The 19,850-nt window shown below is 30.7% G+C and overlaps 3 protein-coding genes across 3 annotated transcripts; 1 reads left to right on the top strand and 2 right to left on the bottom strand.

The window, feature by feature from the left end:
* Nucleotides 1–3,289: 3,289 nt before the first annotated feature.
* HELRODRAFT_173692 (hypothetical protein) lies at nucleotides 3,290–3,912 on the top strand (the record flags this gene model as incomplete). The annotated part of the gene is made up of 2 exons (XM_009020296.1): nucleotides 3,290–3,445; nucleotides 3,763–3,912. 2 exons carry the CDS (start codon nucleotides 3,290–3,292, stop codon nucleotides 3,910–3,912), a joined length of 306 nt encoding a protein of 101 aa, XP_009018544.1.
* A 6,899-nt stretch (nucleotides 3,913–10,811) lies between these two features.
* Nucleotides 10,812–12,444, bottom strand: HELRODRAFT_173690 (hypothetical protein; the record flags this gene model as incomplete). The annotated part of the gene is made up of 6 exons (XM_009020295.1): nucleotides 10,812–10,839; nucleotides 11,082–11,267; nucleotides 11,396–11,513; nucleotides 11,814–11,922; nucleotides 12,137–12,204; nucleotides 12,372–12,444. The coding sequence occupies 6 exons, from the start codon at nucleotides 12,442–12,444 to the stop codon at nucleotides 10,812–10,814; spliced, it is 582 nt and encodes a 193-aa protein (XP_009018543.1).
* Nucleotides 12,445–13,738: 1,294 nt separating this feature from the next.
* Nucleotides 13,739–15,331, bottom strand: HELRODRAFT_173689 (hypothetical protein; the record flags this gene model as incomplete). The annotated part of the gene is made up of 4 exons (XM_009020294.1): nucleotides 13,739–13,804; nucleotides 14,543–14,698; nucleotides 14,941–15,045; nucleotides 15,164–15,331. The coding sequence occupies 4 exons, from the start codon at nucleotides 15,329–15,331 to the stop codon at nucleotides 13,739–13,741; spliced, it is 495 nt and encodes a 164-aa protein (XP_009018542.1).
* Nucleotides 15,332–19,850: the final 4,519 nt, after the last annotated feature.

Here is a 19,850-nt window from a genome sequence, read left to right as displayed (position 1 = left end):
AGAACAGTTCACAACATATCATAATGACTAAATCAACATACTAAACAGAAATAATTTATACATGCATATATACAAAGTAAATCAAGAAATATCCAAAAATTATATAACCAATTTAAAAAAAAACTAGAAACCAGTCAACATTAATGAATAAATAAATAGACATTATTAAAAAAATTGTTCAAAAAGGTACAATTTAAGGCGACGACGAGAATGAAATGTAGTTTGTTTTGTTGGTGTGGTGTTGTGAAGCAAAAACAAACACATCACACAAAACTAGTAAGAAGTCGCAAGAATAATAGTCAGTCACCTACCTATAATAAAATTACTCTCAGGGCCCTAGCTTATTTATTAACATTGACTAAACTCACTTACCTACAAATTTGTATTTCTCGTTTTAGATGTTTCAAGTATTTTATTTCACATATTTTAGCGTTTTTATTTTACTTGAAGCTTTTTAACTAATGTTAAGCCCTAACCTACCTACAATTGTTTAACTCATCTCAGTCCCTAACTTACCTATGAATTAAATTAAAGTCCGGTTCACGGTAAAGAAAATATAAAGTTGAAGAGAAACATAGCAACAACGACACCGAATGAATGGATGTTGTGTATGTATTGATGTGTGTGTATGTAAATGTGCGGGCGCGCACTCTCCAGAAACTTCACTCACTACCGACGAACCTCCATTACACCGACCATCATCTGACACACATCGATGGAATGAATTTGACCGGATACTGAAAAATAAATTGAAAAAAAAATTAATTCACTAAAATAAAAAACAAGCAATTGGAAAAAATAGGCAACTTATCTTTTTGAGATAACACTCAATCTTTATTCAAATTCGAATACTTTCAAAGGTACAATGAGACAAAAACAAATTTACCTTTAACATTATCTTCGATTTGTTATCGGAACGATCGTCATGAGACCACCATCTGAAACGTGCTGACGCCCACCACAGCCCACCTCTCATCATTCTGTAGACAAGTTTTTATTAATTAGCGAAGTAGTAAATCAAGAAACAAAGGAACGAACGAATAAATGATTAACTGAATGATTGAACGATTGGTTGAATGAATAAATTAACTAATTAATTAATCAACCAATGATTTAATGAAAGAATAGAATGAATCAATGAATAAATTAACTGAGGTATAATTTGAAAGATAGTGATAAAATGAATGAATGAATGAGAAAAATAAAAAAAAAGAAACTAAATCATACTTCAAAAACCGTCGTTGTTATCTTCGAATAGTCATCGGAACGATCATCATGAGACCTCCATCTGAAACGTGCTGATGCCACCACAGCCCACCTCTCATCATTCTGTAGACATTTTTTAATAGCGTATTAGTAAATCAAGGAACAAAGGAACGATCGAATAAATGATTAACTGAATGATTGAATAATTGGTTGAATGAATGAGTGAATGAATGAATTAATTAATAAATCAATGATTCAATTAATGAATAGAATGAATTAACGAATCAATTAATAGAAGAATAATTTAAAAGGTTGAGTGATAAAATGAACGAATGAGAAAAATAATAAACGAAACTAAACCTTACTTCAAAAATCGTCGTTACTCTACTCCATTGCACCGACCAGCACCATCTGGTTGGCACACAAAATACCATCCGAACTTCAGAGTGTCAGTCGAACAGCCAACGAGCTGATTTTTCCTACACCACCATCATCATATGTAAATCATCATGAGACCACCATCTAAAACGTGCTGACTCCCACCACTGCCCACCTCTCATCATTCTGTTAACAAAATTTTTTTATTTGCGTAGTAGTAAATGAATGTTAGAATCTTAGAAGCAAAAAAAATTAAATTATAAAATGAAAATTATGTCAAATAAATAAAATTTTAAAATAACAAAGTAAGTAAAATGTAAAAAAACTTACCGTCGACCATTCGACAAAGGCAGAATGTTGAATGCGGTCCGGTTCCTACGTTGTCCTCCCAAACTGGTGCCAGTCCTCCTCGAGGTTGTTGTTGAAACACAGCCCGTGTTGATGGAGAAAGATAAAGAGTAGATTCTCATCAGAAAGCTTAGCGGTGCCTGCATCTCAAATTGCTTAATAAAAATAATCCTATCTACCTATTCAATTACCTTAGCTAATTTATATTAAATTGTTAATGGTACGAAAGTCGAAAGTTCTCCTTCATTCTCCCTCCTTGCACAGAGGTTCACCGACAGCCAGGGCACCGGATAGTAAACCATTGCCGTCCGGATAGTAGACTATTGCCGTGCGGATAGTAAACCATTTGCCGTCCGGAAGCCGTGCGGGTAGTAGACTATGGCCATACCGCATAGTAAATCATTACCGTGTAGATAGTAAACCATTGCCGTCCGGATAGTAAACCATTGCCGGTTCACCACTGGCCACCAAGGCTTACCTCTGACAAGGGACTTCGAAATTCAGAGTCTATCGTACCCTTAACTTACCTATTCATTACAATTAAGCCCTAGCTTACCTAAAATTACAAAACTCAAGAGCCCAATTCATTGGCCTTTCGGCACCCACCCCACCACCTACGTAATGCCTTGGGCTCCAACTTAGTAATAATAATATAAAACTTAAACCCTAAATCTATTAATGAGTATGTGTTACAACGTAGTTCAAATTTTTCGGAGAGAATTCAAAATTGTTTGAGACCACACCTTGCTTAACATCCGATTCCAAGCCGAGCCAAGCCAAGCTGAGCCAATATGCATAGATTTATAAGCGCTTTTATGTTAAAATTTTGCTCGCTATATTTATATATTTTATAAATTCATTATAAAAACAACAGTAATCATTGCTATATATGTACGCACGCAGTTCAAATTTTTCGGGGAGAATTCAAAATAGTTTAAGACCACACCTTGCTTAACATTCGATTCTAAGCCGAGCCAAGCCAAGCTGAGCCAATATGCATATATTTATAAGCGCTTTTATATTAAAATTTTGCTCAATTTTTAAACGAATATCCCAATATAACAAATTCTCCATCCTATTTTAATTTTCTTTGATGCTTTTTAATCAGTCAGGTTACAAAAATCATTATCGATATCACAATGAAATCAATTTGAAATTTTTTTTTAATTATTGACAATATCCCTATACTCATTGAATAGAACTATTTTGTTTTACAATTACATATATTTTATTTTATAGACTATTATAATTTATAATGCTATCATGGATTACCATTTTATTATTAAAAGCAATACTTAAGAAATGCACAAGTTTCTGTAACAGTTTATAAAATTTCAGATTTCCTCAAAATGTAAAAATGCAAAACGATTGGATTAAGTGCATCAGACAGGAAATAAATGATTTCAAATGGCTTCCATCAAAAAATGCAAGAATAAATTTCTGTAATAAAGATTATAAGGGTTATGATGAAGAAAGGAAGGTAATGCTGAAGAAAGCATTCCCATGTTTTCAAGTTAGTTATATTTATATGTCATCAGTTACACAAGGAAGCAATTCACATCATCATTGTACATTGCAACATTCTTATCTATACAAAAAATATAAAATGCATTCACCAATATTTCATGTATTTTATTAAAACTTAGAAAGGGCATAATGACATTGTGAATAATAAACCCTGCTTAGGACCGGGATCATCATCATCATACCAATCACCGTTACAAGTAGAGTCAATTTTATATTAATGGTTAACAAGTTAACTAAATTGGCATAATCAAGTTTTTATATGAAATACACATCAAGTATTTAATGTAACAAATAAATTAACAGAAAAATTTCTGGAAAAGGTTAAAAAAATTAGAACATATGACTGATCAAAAATCATTCGCGTTGACACTGCATTTGTATGGGCATAAGACATATGATTATCTTTGGACAAATGGCTTACATCTTCCTCACACTAGGACATTAAGAAAGTAATCTTGTCATACCTGTTCAATAATTTTAATAAGATTGTTTTAAATAACTATTCTCAATGCCATTTTATTAACACTACATTAAAAGGTGGCTACAAAACATTGAGGGTATGCCTGGGTGATTTCTACAAACCTTATTGACTAATGGTGATGGGGATCCTCTGGAACTGTAGGATCATGACATTCAATCTAGTCATGGATTGAGAAATCAATCCTTGATATATTTGATAACAAACATTTATTATAATATAAGAATGAAAAAAAGATGTAGGTGTAAGGCAAAATCTTACTGGAACTATTAATTTTAGCAATTTATGATTTATTTTTTTATTTATGACTTTATCCATTTTCAATGATACCGATATTTTCAATTATTATTATCCAAATTATACTCATGCCTATATAAATTAATTTGATTGTGGCTATTTCTATGCTTAATTATTTTATTTACTTGCCATAGGTAAGCACAGCATTTATTAAATTAATAATAATAATTAATAACACAACATTCTAAGTGCATAAAATATAATAAATTAAAAGTACAATTTTTACAAACCTCATTGGTTATGGTGATGGGGATTCTTTAAAACTGAATGATCATGATCTAACAAGTCATGGATTGATGAATCACTGGAATCACACATTATCTTTAATAAATTTATTAACAACATGTACTACAATTTAAGAATGAGGAATATTTTGTAAAACATTAAATTAACTAAAAAAAATTTAGTTTGAATCACTCATAATTAATAAATTTTAATTAAATTGCAAGTTAGCTTGGGGAGTTTGAAGCTTCAATTGAACAAATTACAAAAGTGTTTATTTTATAAAATTGATTGATAAGTTAATTAATATATTTATTTAATTTAGTATATTTTTTATTCCCAGACCTAAGCATTGTAAATAAAAACTTTAAAACCAATCAAGCAATAGAATTTAGGATCTTAGGAACAAGTGCTGTTAGTGGTTGGTAGTTTCTAGTAGTCTAATCTGTTAATGTTGGTTAGTGTTATCTGTTATTTATTTCAATTAGTAATTAGAATCAGTAGAGTTTAGTTTTAGCTTAATTATTAGAGTTTAGTAATTTAATTACTAATTAGTCGTCGTTTAGTGATGTTACAGTTAATTTTTTTAATGAGTTAAGTGTTATTGGTGGTTCACAAAAATTTTTTTGATTTAAAATGCAAAAAGATACTTAACGGTCATACAGCAATATCTATCCTAAAACAGCATCTAGTATCACCTTTTAAAACATTTCGAAATTTTAAATAAAAGCAATATTCCGAAATTAGTAAATATACGATCGTAACTTTTGACTTGGGCGATAAAAAAATCACCCTCCAATTTTCCTCCGGAAGTAAGCTCCTTGTTCGACCGTCAAAAATGAGTGAAGGCCGTTATATTTATTCTAATTATATGATATAAAATATATATAATTTATATTATTTATAGAACATAAATAATTTATAATGTAATATTTAGAATAACATATATATTAATCAATCGATCAATCAGCTAATCGATCAATAAAGATGTAAATTTATATAGTACAAAAAAGATTTTATTACACTAAGTTCTTTAAGATATTTATTGAAATTAATGGTTGCTCAACACGTTTATACTTCACACCATTGTCATTCATTCTTTCTTTAAACAGACACTCTAATAATGGAAGACAAAGTTAAATTTATTAAACAAGAGAAAGAATAAAACAAATCGGTTATAAATGTTAATCTTTTTTGTTAAGTTTAGGCAAGTAATAGTATTTAAATTTCTTGGGATCAATGTTATAAGCTTCCAATCTTTCATTTGATAACGAAGGCATTGGTTTTTTCTTCTTTTTACCCTTCTTTTCGTTAACTTTTGTCGAACTTTTGCTTTCATCTTTGGTGGTCTCTGCTGTAGAACATGACTCGTCATTTCCCGATTTTTTTTTCTTCTTTTTATTTCTTTTCTTGAGATTTTTGGTGTCTGAAATTTCTCCGACTTTATCAGTATTGTTTACTTTGACGCTGTTATCTTCGTTAGTTAATTTAGGCTTCTTAGATTTCGGCTGCAAAAGTTCGGAGTCATCTTTTTGTTCGTGGGTTCTTTTGACGTTCATCTTTTTAATGTTCTCATCGACATCTGCGTCTTTCTCCTCTTCGACAACCGGCCTGTAAAAACAAAATCAAACATCCTTTTTTTTCATCAAGAATCAGAATAAAGAAATTAAGATCATTTAATTAAAATAAAAAGGTTAAGATGATTTAGCAAAGTTCATTTCTGAAATAAAAGAGCGTAAAAAATGTCATTAAAAGTATTAAAACGTACCCATTCTTGCACAACATTCACACCCAAATTTGAGATTTTGAGACAGAAACTGTACACAAACATTCATTCACCAAGCTTCCATTAGCTAAAACACAAACAGCCAATGGGTACCCAGCAATTTCGTACATTTATAAATTACCGTATTTTTAATATGTTCTAAAATTTATAAAACATTTTCTCAAAAAACCATTCTGAATACGTAACTAATTAATAAATCACAGATATAATAAAGGAATAAATACATAAATTAATAAATTAATGACTGACTTGGCATATAAACTTTTAAAAACTTTGTTCTTTTGCTTTTTCTTCTTAATAATTTTATTCAAAAACTGCTCTTCCTCGTCCGTCCTGTTGAATATTAACATAAATTAACATAATTTACGCAGAAATTAGCATAAATTAACATAATATATACCTAAACTAACGTTATTTATGAGAATATAATATATTTTTTAAGAAAAAGTCCTCATTACAAACTTGCATGCAGTAATACTTTTGACGGAGATCCATGCATTCAGTTCTTGGTCTGGGGCCTCCAGCACCTGTCAATCAAATTTCTTTTTTTTACAACTTTTAAAGATAATTTGCAGTAATATCCAAAAGAATGAAAGAATGAATAAAAGAATGAACGAATGAATGAACAAATGAATAAATCAATTAATTAAGCAATCAATCATAGACCAATAGATGAATGAATCAATAAGTGAATGAATTGAATAATTAACAAACTTTCAAATGAAAGAACAAAGAAACGAACTGATGAATTAACGAAAAACAAAATGATCGAATGAGTGATCGAACGAACGAACGAACAAGAGAACTAATGAGCAAACAAACGAACGGATAAAAACAAATGAACATTCCTAGACTAATACCTCATCCGTAGTCAGACCATAATCAGCAGCGAAAACGTTTCTGTATCTAAATCTACAAGGAGCGCCATCCACTTCGTCCTCGCATTCCAGCTTATAATAAGTTGACACGTAATTCTCAAACGATTTTTTACCTATGAGATGTTTAGGCCAGACTTTTGTGAAATAGTCAAGTCAGAAAACAATAATTAACAGTAAAGGATGATAATTAACTCGTGGTCTTTCTTCATAAATTAACATAAATTATTATAATATTATTGCATAATCTTACAGCAATACATAACAATAGTCTAATAGATTGAATCTAATTCGGTCAAATAGATACAAACGCTTAAAAAAAAGTTACCTTTAAATACGGTTACTAAACTTATGAAAATATTGAAGTGGTGTGATTTTAACAAATGTCTCGATTAAACAAACGAATGAGCAAACGAATGAGTGAATGAATGAATGAATGAGTGAATGAGTGAGTGAACGAACGAACGAGCAAACGAACAAATGTGGTTTGATTGCATGTAATTTGCGAGTAAATTATATAATCAAATCTAACTTACTTGGATCAAAGATAGGTTTGTTCCTGTTTTGTTCTAGTGCAGTGGCGAACTTTGACGGACGTTTCGGAGCGACGCGTTGCTGCTGTCGCTTCTCAATTTTTTTACTCTTCTTGAGGTTTTTTTTCTAAAATTTTAATCATCAAATTTCAAGTTCAACTATTATTTGTGTAATTTAATTATTATTAATAGTAAAGTAAAGAAAAGTAGTAGTAGTAGTGATGGTGGTAGTAGCGGTAATAGTAGTAGTAGTAGTAGTAGAAGCAGTGGTAGTGGTAATAGTAGAAGTAGTAGTCATAGTAGTAGTAGTAGTAGTAGCAGTAGTAGTAGTAGTAGTAGTAGTAGTAGTAGTAAGTAGTAGTAGTAGCAGCAGTAGAAGTAGTAGTAGCAATAATATTAGTAGTAGTAAAAGAAGCAGTAGATAAACAAGAAATAACGACAGAAATTTATATGGAAACTGAATAAATAGGTAGAATGAATTATTAATTTTTGAATAAATAAAACAGAAAAAAAAGTTAAAAAACCTTTTTCCTATTTCTAACCAAATTACCACCATCACCATGAACGTCATCATCATCATCGCCTCCAGCATTTCCACCATCATTACCATAACCGCCATCCCAATTGTCCCAATCATAATCTAGAAAGAAAAATTGTTTTTCTCAAATATTAAAAGTTATATTGACAGTAAAACAAAATATATTAAACAAATTATTATCATAATTATAATTATTATTATTATATTATATTATATTATATTATAGCTCATCACTAACAATCATTATCTGAATCCATGCTAGCGAAATTGGGCTTGGCATCGTCGTCGTCGTCCTCACCTCCATAGTCCATGTCATCATAAAAATCTTTGCCAAAATTTTTCTATTTGAAATTTTTTGTTAATGAATTGAAATTTTTTTTGAAATAACAAATGAACAAGCCTACAAACTAAAAACATTCAGCATAGAGATAGACAAACATATATACAAACAAGCCAAACAAACAAATAAACAACCGACCAAACAAACAATTAATCAAACATTCAAACAAACAACCAGCCAAACAAACAAGCAAACCTTCATGAACTCTTCATGTTCCTTCTCATCAAAATCGCCATCCAAATTAATATTAGCAGTATTAATTTCACCCCCCTTAATCTTCTGCAGCTTCTTCAGTTTCTTCTTTTCTTCCTTCTTCTTCAGCTTGACATACCTATCCATCTCTGCCTTTTTGTCTAACTTTACCTATAAAAAAAAATATTGTAATGCTACACTGAGCCAATTAGATAGCAATAGATTTATGAATGTGACTCAGGCTGTAATTGAACCAGGCAACAAGGGCACGGTTTGCCAGAGATAAAGATATAACCGGTGCTTGTACTGCCTGAGCTAGCTAGATGAAGATGTAAAACGTACTTGGGTTTTTTTCTGTTCAATTTCTTTTCGCTTCTCGAGTCTCTTGTTCTTCGTCTTCTTCCTCACCGACTCAGCTATCGTTCGCGGGTATGATTTTATCTTGATGATGATGATGGTGATGATGACTAAGATGATGATAATGATGACAGAGATTAATACGCAATTATTAAGATGGTAATGATGATGAATGACATAACTTTGACTAAGATGATGATGGTTAAGATGAAAATAATAACGAATGAATGAATGGATGAATGAATGAATGATCAAACGTACAAATGAATGGACGAACGAACGAACGAATAAACAAATGAATGAATGGACTAACAAACAGAGCATCAGGCTCTTCAAATCTGTAGTTGTACTTATGTTCAAACTCAGCAGCCCGTCTCTCTTCTTCCTCATCGTCGTCATCCCCATCAGCATCATCTTTCTTCATTATCATTTGTTTCTTTTGCATAAAACTAAAGTTAATTTAAAAAATAAATTATCATCTTCATATATCATTACGATCATCTACAATTTATATTCATTTCCATCAGACTTCCTCATTTTGGTAAATTAAAACCTACTTTTCTTACCTATCATCATCATTATCATCTTTCTCATCCTTTACACTCTTCTCTCTCTCAGCTTTGATGTCATCATCGTCATCGTCACCATCATCATCGTCGTCGTCGTCGTCACGGCCGAGATATTTCTGATCGAGGATGTAGTCTCGAAGAAATCTTTCGTTGTCGTCTAAGTCCTTACTGGTCCATTTTTTCTTGAGCGGTTCCTGTGATTGGTCGATTGGTTGGTTGTGGGTGGAGTTTGTTAATGCTTAAGGTGAAAATAATTAGTGAGGTGAAAATTGAATGAGGTTAAAAGTGCACTAGATGATTCCTAGAAACAATCCGATTTGTACTTTGCTGTGCTTGTATAGGGAAGCAAGTACACGCAGTTCAGTCTGAAAGTATTTTTACCAACACATGTCACAGACTTTTCCTTAATCTTTCGTTTAGTAATTATTTAGTAATATTAATCAATCAGCCAACAAATCAACAAACTAGCCAAATAATTCCTCAACCAATCAACCAAATGCACAACACAACCAATCGAAACCGGCCAATCAATCAACCAAACACGCAAACCCACCAACACTTCTGCCTCTTTCTCATCTCCAAGGTCAACCTGCTGACCTTTCAACCATGACACGTGATCTGACCCGGCCAGTAAATCCTATGATGATGACGACGACGATGTAGATGATGGCTATGATGATGACAGTGATGGCAATCCCCAATGACGAAGATGATTTTCGCGATGATAGTGAATATAAAAGGTTTAAGTCATTCTCTCTTTTCCCACATTCTTTAGAGGCATTTGATGTGTGTGTGTATGTGTGGTTTTTTGATGTGTATGTGTGTGCTTGGTCCGTTTTTATTCCTTTCTCTTGTAAACATACACATACACACACGCACGCACACACACACGCGCGCGCACAAACACATACACACGCACATACCTTATTATTCAAATCATCTTGACCAGTTTTCTTGAACACATGGAACAAGCCACAGCCATCATCATCATCGTCGTCGTCCTCACCATCATCAACGTCTTTGGTTAAAAGTTTTATACTGGAAAAATTAATTTCTTCTATTGATTACAATAAAAATTATAAATAGTAAAATTGATTAAATTATGAAATATTTTATAATTTTATTTATTTTATATGATGGATTTTTTTAAAAAGAAAACAACAATTTACAGAAATAAAAGTTTAAACCATGATCTTAAAACGATGTAGATAATAATAATAATATAATAATCAATCATTCTTCGTTTAGCATCCAGAGACCCAGTTCCCCGAGGTAGGACGTTGTTTTCTTTGCCATAAATTTTTTGCGCCAAATTAGGCGATCAGTTGAATAATATATATATATATATAATAATAATAAATAATATTATTATAACAATAATAATAATAAGAAGGAGAAATTTCAAAAAACCAAAATTAAATCAAAGAAAAAAAACCTTTCTTTAATATCAACATCAGCATCTTTATCATAGTTATCCCTATAACTCCAACTGTTTTTCTTGGCACCATTATCATTACCCCCACCATCATAATTATTATTACTATTATTGTTATCATTAGTATTATTTTCATTGTCATCGTCATCTTCTTTTTCATCGCTCGCATCTGAGTTTGATTCAATCCTATGAATATAAATTTATATTATGATGTTTTTCAATAATAATAAAAATACAATAGAGGTAAATGATGAATAGCCACAATGATGAGAATAACAAAATAATAATGATAATAATAATAATAAACAACCCACCCTCCTCTTTCGATGAGAAATTTATTCTGATAGTCGTTCAGTTTACATGTTTTTGTTTGTTTTCTTTTCTTTGGTTCGGGTGATGATGATGGCGATGGGGTCAATGATGATTGAGCTTCTGTTTTGAGAAATTGTCAAAGACTTTATTAATGATTTCATCATAAATAACAAAATTATTGACTAAATTACTGAAACTATTATTAAAATTATTATGAAAAAAATTTTACGTTATTAAATAAAGACTAAACAAAAATTATTAGCAATAAAAGTGACATTTATTCATCAACAGAGTTATCAAAAACTCTAAAACTAGTTATCGAAACACAAATTTGAAACATCATTCAACATAAATTGATCAAAATCATAAAATTTTCTAATGTTTAAAAATGAATTTTTTTAATAAAAAAATAAGTACTACCTTCAGACTTGTCAAAAAATTTCACACTTGGATCGTATATTTTAGGATTTTTACTTTTAATGGCTGCTAATGTGAAGAACCATTGCTTGTCCAGTTGTTTGGTCAGTGCCTTTGTATAATTATTGTTAAAAATAGTTTATTATTTATTTTCATTATCTATCTATTAGCTGTTTTTTAAACTAAAAATTATAAATTAAGCTGAGATTGATATTGTTAATAACTAAATGAAAAGTGAATCAAGATTAAAAAAATGTTTAAATAAAATACAAATAAAGTAAGTTATTAATAAATTAAAATTAAATGAAATAAATAATTAGAAATACTTTGGCATCATCATCTTCACTTTCTGATGAGGATTCATCAGAATCTTCATCATCAAACTTTGATTTCACTGAATTGATATCAATTCAGTATTATATTATAATACAATTATGAAATTATTATATTTGAAGGTTAATAGATACTACTAAGTATTTTTAAAGCGCAAATTTTTTAGTTAGAAAAAAATATGATCCAAAATTGAAAAAAATGAATATCTTCGAAAATTAGGAAGCCAACATTTTTGTAACTCTTCTCGCTGTTTTCTTGCGTTGAACTTTTTAGCAAAATCTTTATTTATTTTTAATGACATTTTCGGAAATTAACAATATCGTAAATTAAAACACAATTATTAATAAAATAACGCGTGAACTCTTATTATCGCTCACAAAATCAAAACAATTGACATTGCAACTCTTTTTAATTTACTCTTAACACCAAAGACAATGAAATGTCCCTATTAGTTTGTCATATATCTAGAATTTAACATTCATATATATAAAATATATCACATATATATCTATTTATCGTATATACTTTTTACATTTGATAATATTCTATATTTTATATATTCTATAAAAACGTTATATTCTATACATTTCCCTAGACACGATGACCAAAAAAACTTCTAATTGCCCTCGTTGGATTATCTGTAGTAATTTCCTCTTTTCATAACTGGTTTTAGTATGTTTACATTGAACAGAATGGCTTTACTTGGGGCGGCCTAGAGCAACATGTGGTTTAACCTAGAAATTAGCTTCATCACCTGGACCCGGTTAAAACCATGTTTTTTCATATTAAATTTTTTATGAATTTTTAGTAAGTTTTTTTACATCAGTATAGAAGAATATAAAATATTTGTTTTTTAGTGACAAACAGCCAAAAAGTGCCCAAAACAGAACAAAACTAGTGAATTTGTCAATCTCAGTATATCGGCTCTCACTTTATTTGTTTTAAAACATTTTACACAACAAACCAATGAATTGAAATTAAATCATAATTAATAATAGCAAGTGCATTCGTACTTTAAACAAGAACTCAAAATTGGAGAACATTTGTTTGCTTATTAATTAAAATTATAAACCAATTATCACTCATCAACAGATTGAAAGGCCAACGACCTATACAAAACACAACTAACTTTTTGAAAAAAACAAAACAATGGAAACTTCATAGCACTAAAGACATTTAAGAGAACAAACAAACAATATTTGTGTATTTTAATATTGATAACAATAATAATATAATAATAACAATGAAATTTATTATATTTAAAAATATATATATATGCCTTTATTTATAGTGTAGAAGGTTTTCACTAAAAACATATCAAATTCACTCATCATCATTCCAATTACCATCACTCACTCAAATATTTATTATTATTACTGATGTGTTTGCACTGTGAGAATATTATTTCATAATAATTAATATAACAATAATTATAAATAAAAACAAACAAACACTAATGACGTTAATAATCTGCCAACGATTTATAGAAAAAAACCACAGCCCGATACCAAGCAGTGCTTTATTATTCAACTAACCAATCAATTAACTTATCAATCAACTAATTAAATCTTTAACTGATTGTCAGTCATCGTCGTTTAATTAGCCTTTCCAGTCTTCAACTCCTTGACTACTTCTTCTCCCATTGCCTTCCACACAGTGGCCTAAAATTTTATAAATATAAATATTAATTTTATTTAATTTTAAAATATTACAATATAACAAATCATGGCATTATCAATTATTAATCAATAATAATTACATTAATCAAATATAAATAATTAAACACAGCAGAGTAATTTATTTCAAAATTTCCATCAGATAAAATTATTACTCAATAATATTACTTTCATAGAGTGTGTAAATTAATTATACAATTATTTTTCAAAATGGTTAAAACTACTCGCCAGGAAAAAGTTAAAACAGGATGATCTAACTAAGACACTCTATGACAGCAAGATGAAAAAAAACATATACATGCTAAGTAAAACCATAAAAAATTACATCCAACAAAATTTACAATTTAGACAGAATGAGCCATCATAACTCTATAAATTAATAGGATGGAGTTTACTGAAAACTACAACCACATTGAAATTATCAAACCATAAATGAAGAGAATAAAGAGCCTAAATCAATAGCAAATAAAATAGAAACACAAACCACAAAAACTAAATAATTTAACAGGTACACAGACATAGAATAGATAGACCATTAAATCTAAATCATTGAATAAATAGCAAAAGCATTCAAAAACCCTAGATAAACAAAACTACAAATAGACAGGCAAACAAGCAAGCAGGCAAATTACAACCAGTGATTGATGAGCTATGTGAATCTGAAAAATTAGAAAACATCCAGAAATCTCAGAAAAACAAGAATCTGTAACAAGGACTGCATACCAAAACTCTTTCACCAGATGCCTCGGCAGTGGCGATGAGTTCTCGAATGGCCTCGGGTGTATTGGGGGAGCAATTTTCAGTGATCTTCAGGTCATCCCTCATGTCTCCATCTTCACCCATCAGTGAGAAGAACCCGTCTTCAGATAAATCAATGACCTGTTGGTCAAATAATGCAAATTTTAGCATTAACAAGATATCATAGACACCTAAATTTTTGGAGTCAGTAAACTTTTCAGATTAAATTTTAGCATAAATTATTCTTTAATAAATTTTAGGATAAAATTAAGGTAAAGAACATGAAAAATGGATAGTAGAAAATAAACATTATATAAGCAACAAAAAACACTAATTAATTAATTTGTATATAAGTTAATTATGATGTAACAGCGAGTCGATACCTCGAGTTCCTTCCTTGTAACACTGGGTACTTGCATGTTATGAGTTGATGGGCAGATATCTTCACACTTCTTACCAGTGAAGATATCCAACCCCACGAGATGCACCTTTTAAGATAAATTTTTCAAAAGATTTTAAATGTTTTTTTGAAAAGTTTATCGCAAACTTACTAAAAACTAAATCAGTTTGAAAAAGTTAAAAATGAGATAAATTTCCAATGTGTACCTTAGCATGGCCGTGCTTTCCTGTTTTGGATGTAGTCATATCGACAATTTTGCAAGGCTTTCCTTTCAAGACGACAAATCCGTTCTTTCTCAGTGCAGAACATTGCATGGGAAATGTGTCAGAGGCGCCCGATGTGGTGCTTTCGAATTCGTGCTCATGATCAGCCATGTTTCTATCTGATGAATAAAAGTAAATTTAAAATAGTTAACTTAACTTGGTTTTGAAACGAACAAAAATGTCTATAAATAGATCACACAGATTTCAAAACTTGCACTTCTATTAGTATTATTTTGCAACGGGCCAATCAGTAAGAAAAATTAGGAAATTATGCTATTTTTGACGCAATCGTCCGAAATGACGTAACGCCAGCTTTCAATAAATTTGCCTGAATACAATACATAAAAAAAACATTTCGAGATAATATTACACTAAAATTAAATGACAAAATAAAATTCAGAAACAAAGAAAACGAAAAAGCAGCAAAAAAGTGGGAGCGTATCCGAACGTATAAGATGTCTAATAACTAACGAACGCGATCGGCGATGACAAAAATTGAAAGTCTATGGATAAAATATTTGAAAAAAACTTTTAATTAATTAAAAATAAATTATTAAAAGGTGAAAATCGAAGAAAATAACGAGACAACTCACGTGTCCAATGTATTTACTCAAAAAAAGACCTGAATCGCGCATGAACCGGAAACATCATAGATAGGAAAACGAACAAGATGGCGAGTTTTATTTTTTTCTAAATATTAAACGCCACATTAGTCAAGCATAATTGTTTAAGAGGCAAACTTATCCCTTGTGAATTAAAACAAATTTGATTCTATATATTTTTTTTTATCAAATACTTTAGAAATCGTTTAGTTTTGTACTTTAAGAGACCGAACTAAACAAAAATTATTAAAAATAGCAAATCATAACAATTATGGTTGGAGATTTTTCGAATATTTTTACATAAGCTTTTAGTTTTGAAAATTGTAATTATTCAAAACCAAAAGTTAATAATTTGTACTAAATAAATGTCATGAGAATGCCACAAAAATAGAAATGAGATTTTCAATTGAAAATTGCCAAAAACACCAGTTTGTGCATTTCTTAAAGTAACCGAATACAAATAAATAGAGAAAAACTTTGCTAAATTCTTACTGTTATTAAAGTACACCTCAATCTACAATACTAGCAACGCTTTTTGCCATAAATTTGGTTGGACGGTGTAGTGGTTGAGACACATGGCAATGACGTTGCAGTGACTGGATTTGAGTGTAATGAAATTTCCAATTACCACGTGCACTGTATAACTATAATTATTATTAATGGCATATTAATAAATATTATTTACCACTATTCCAGCAAATAAATAAATAGCTCTTTGCAAGTGGTTCGCTTTTATAATTACGTTAGTCTCGTTTCGTTTTGTCTCGTTTCGTTTTGAGATTAGCACTGTGGTACATTTATATTCGTTTCATTTTTTATCGCATCGTTTTGTCTCGTTTTGGCTTAAACAGTTTTGGCCCATTCATTTTAATAGACAGCTCTTGTTCTTCTATCCTGTTGACGAAACTTTCCTCCTCTTGAATAAAGATTTAGATGCTCTCTCATATTTTTTAACATTTATTTAAATTTGTTTCTATATTTAAACAAATTTATTTTTAAATCTGTTATCAGTATATCAATGACCCGAAACAAGTATGTTTGAACGTAGAGTATTTGTCTCGTTTTACCTAATTACAGACGCAAACTGTCAGTGACAAGCTCTCAAACAAAACCATACACCCAGACACACACAGAAACACACACACAGACAGAAACTCATACACACAGAAACTCACTCACACACACATTCACACAGAGAAACACACACACAGAAACACACACAAAGTCTCTTTTGTTAGTTTTAATCGTTAAACGCCGACCAGGCGTGTGACAATCAGAAATAGTAAGTAAGAAAAATCACATGAGCGTGGAGGACGGGGTTAAATTATGCTGACATTAAAATTAATAGACAGCGTACGTGTAAGTATATGGATCGATGCACTTTCTATGCTACGGGTCAATTGTTTTTTCTATGTTCTGGTCGGACGTTTTGAAAATAAAAATAAACGGGCGATAATAAAGTGGAGTATTCTTATAGAAATTGTTTGCGGACGTTTTGTTACATTATTTTAAATTTCGTATCTTTGGAGAATGTTTTCTTTATTATTGTGTAGCATGGATGTCCATTTTGCTGTTTTATCTCAGATTAATTACGTCAGCATAGATATAAAATTTTTCATTTTTAATTTGTATAGCGATAAACAAACTGCCATTTTTAAAAAAATTTTACATTTTCAAAAAAAAGTAAAGAAAATAACCAACTAGTGAAACATATTTTTAGAAAAAAAAACAGTATTGATGACCTATAGGTGCATTATAGGTATGTATATATATAATATGATAAACAATGGTGATGATGATGATGATGGAGTCGTGGTGATGATGCTGATGATGATGATGCTAATGATGATGATAAAAATACGATGGCCATTTACATTATCGTCATTAAGCCATAGAACAAAAATTAACCACCCATATACACACAACATTTGCACACACACACAAACACACACACAAACACACACACAAACATCCTAGTAACAAAATATATAAATAAAATAAAAATATACAAAAACTTAAACTTAATTCCACATACCAAATACCGACTTATCCGACGATAAAAATAATTTTCGTTACATCGCCACTTATTTTATGACGCGAACACTCTGGGGATGAAACGGCAAACAGATATAGATATGTAGATATGTGTGTGTTTGTGTGTGTCTGTGTGTGTCTGTGTGCATGTGTGTGTGTGTATGCAAGTATATAAGAATTCTTCATGTATGTATGGCTTATCAAACGTTTCAACAGCATTTGATTACATAAGATACAATCTGAAATATTCAAAATGACCATTCATTGGTTGACGCAGTATGACCATTCTTGTCATCAATGTTTTTTGTGTTTGATCATTTGTTTGTATGTATGTATGTATGTATGTATGTATGTTTGTTTGTTTGTATGCTTTTTTCTATATGTTTGTATACATGTAAGTATGTGATGTTTGTATGTAATGTTATTAGTTATGTATACCGCATTTTATTGTCGGTCTATGCGTGTTACTGTATGTATTTTAGTTTTATTTGTATATATGTATTGTTTGTTTTTTATTGTTTGTAAATATGTTAGTATATATGTAATGTGAGTTTTATATTGTCTGTATGTTTTTTTGTATATACGTATTGTATGTATTGTATTGTTTGTTTGTATATTGTTCGTATTGGTATTTTTGAATTTAGTGTGACATTTGTTGCCATCGTTGTCTTTGTTTCTTGTCAATTTTTTTCTCCGATGTCTAATTTCATTAATCTTCTTTTCACTTTTTCACAGCCGTCTTTTGAATAAATCTCGGAAGGTCTAACTGCACACACACACTAATTGTACCATCTTGATGACGTCATTTCCAGAAAGTGTGTGCAAACGAATGCACGCGAATCCACACATCACGCACACTTGATATGCCGAATAACCCTAACCCTCTTTTCGACACTTAGGACTAGGCGTCTTAACCATCCTACCCTAGTACCATCTTGATGACGTCATTTCTTGGAATTCCAGAAAGATGATTCTTAATTGTTGTTCGTTAATGAGCTTTTTTTTTTAGGTAATCGTGCATTCAGTGACACGTTAGGACACGCATATATGCACGTATAAATGCTCAAATGAATATAATGTTAGTTAATTGTAATAATTGTAATCTTGGTGAACTTATGTATTTGATCTGGATTTAAATAAAAAAAATATAAATTCGTAAAATGGGAAATCTAAACTAAAAGGTTTAAAACCGTTAATAAAAGAATCTATTTCTACGAATTATAAATAAAAATATATATAAACATACATACGTACGTAACTAGACACAGATACAAATAAGCAGACACGTATATGTATATGGATACAGGTTTTATACAAAACAAAATTCTTTTTTAAACAGAATAATGTTTTTTTGCACGGTCCCGCAGTAATATGCATGCAAGCGAATATTCACGCACACACACACACGCACACACACAGATACAGACAGACACCATTTCAAACATATGCACACAAAATCACACGTACACGCACGCACACACGCTCACACACGGCGGTCGATATGAATATTAGAATGTAATGGCCTGAAGATCGGACTCGTCCAATAAAGATTCTCAACACCAAACTAATCTAGATAACACGGAAATTGATGAGTATCAAAACAAATTGATGACTACTGCTGGTTGATCGGTTGGTTGGCTGTTTGGTTGATTGGTTGGTTGATTGGCTGGTAGTTTGGTTGAATGGTTGAATGGTTGGTAGTTTGGTTGATTGGTTGGTTGGTTGATTGGCTGGTAGTGTGGTTGAATGGTTGGTAGTTTGGTAGATTGGTTTGTCGGTCGGTTGGCTGGTCGACTGGTTGGTTGGTTGATTAGTTATTTGGTTGATTGACTGGTCGGGTGGTTGATTGGTCGCTTGCTTAGTTGGCTGTTAGTTTGATGCTGACTGCTTTAGGCAAGAATTGAGCATCTATTAGCAGTTATTGGTGGTATATCTAATGTTATTTCATTTCATTTCATGTTCATTTTACATCGGCCGCACCAAGAGTAATTATA

Source organism: Helobdella robusta, assembly GCF_000326865.2.
Source record: "Helobdella robusta unplaced genomic scaffold HELROscaffold_27, whole genome shotgun sequence".
Lineage (NCBI taxonomy): Eukaryota > Metazoa > Annelida > Clitellata > Rhynchobdellida > Glossiphoniidae > Helobdella > Helobdella robusta.
The sequence above is the reverse complement of the archived record's forward strand: the minus strand, read 5'-3'. Positions and strand labels throughout refer to the sequence as shown.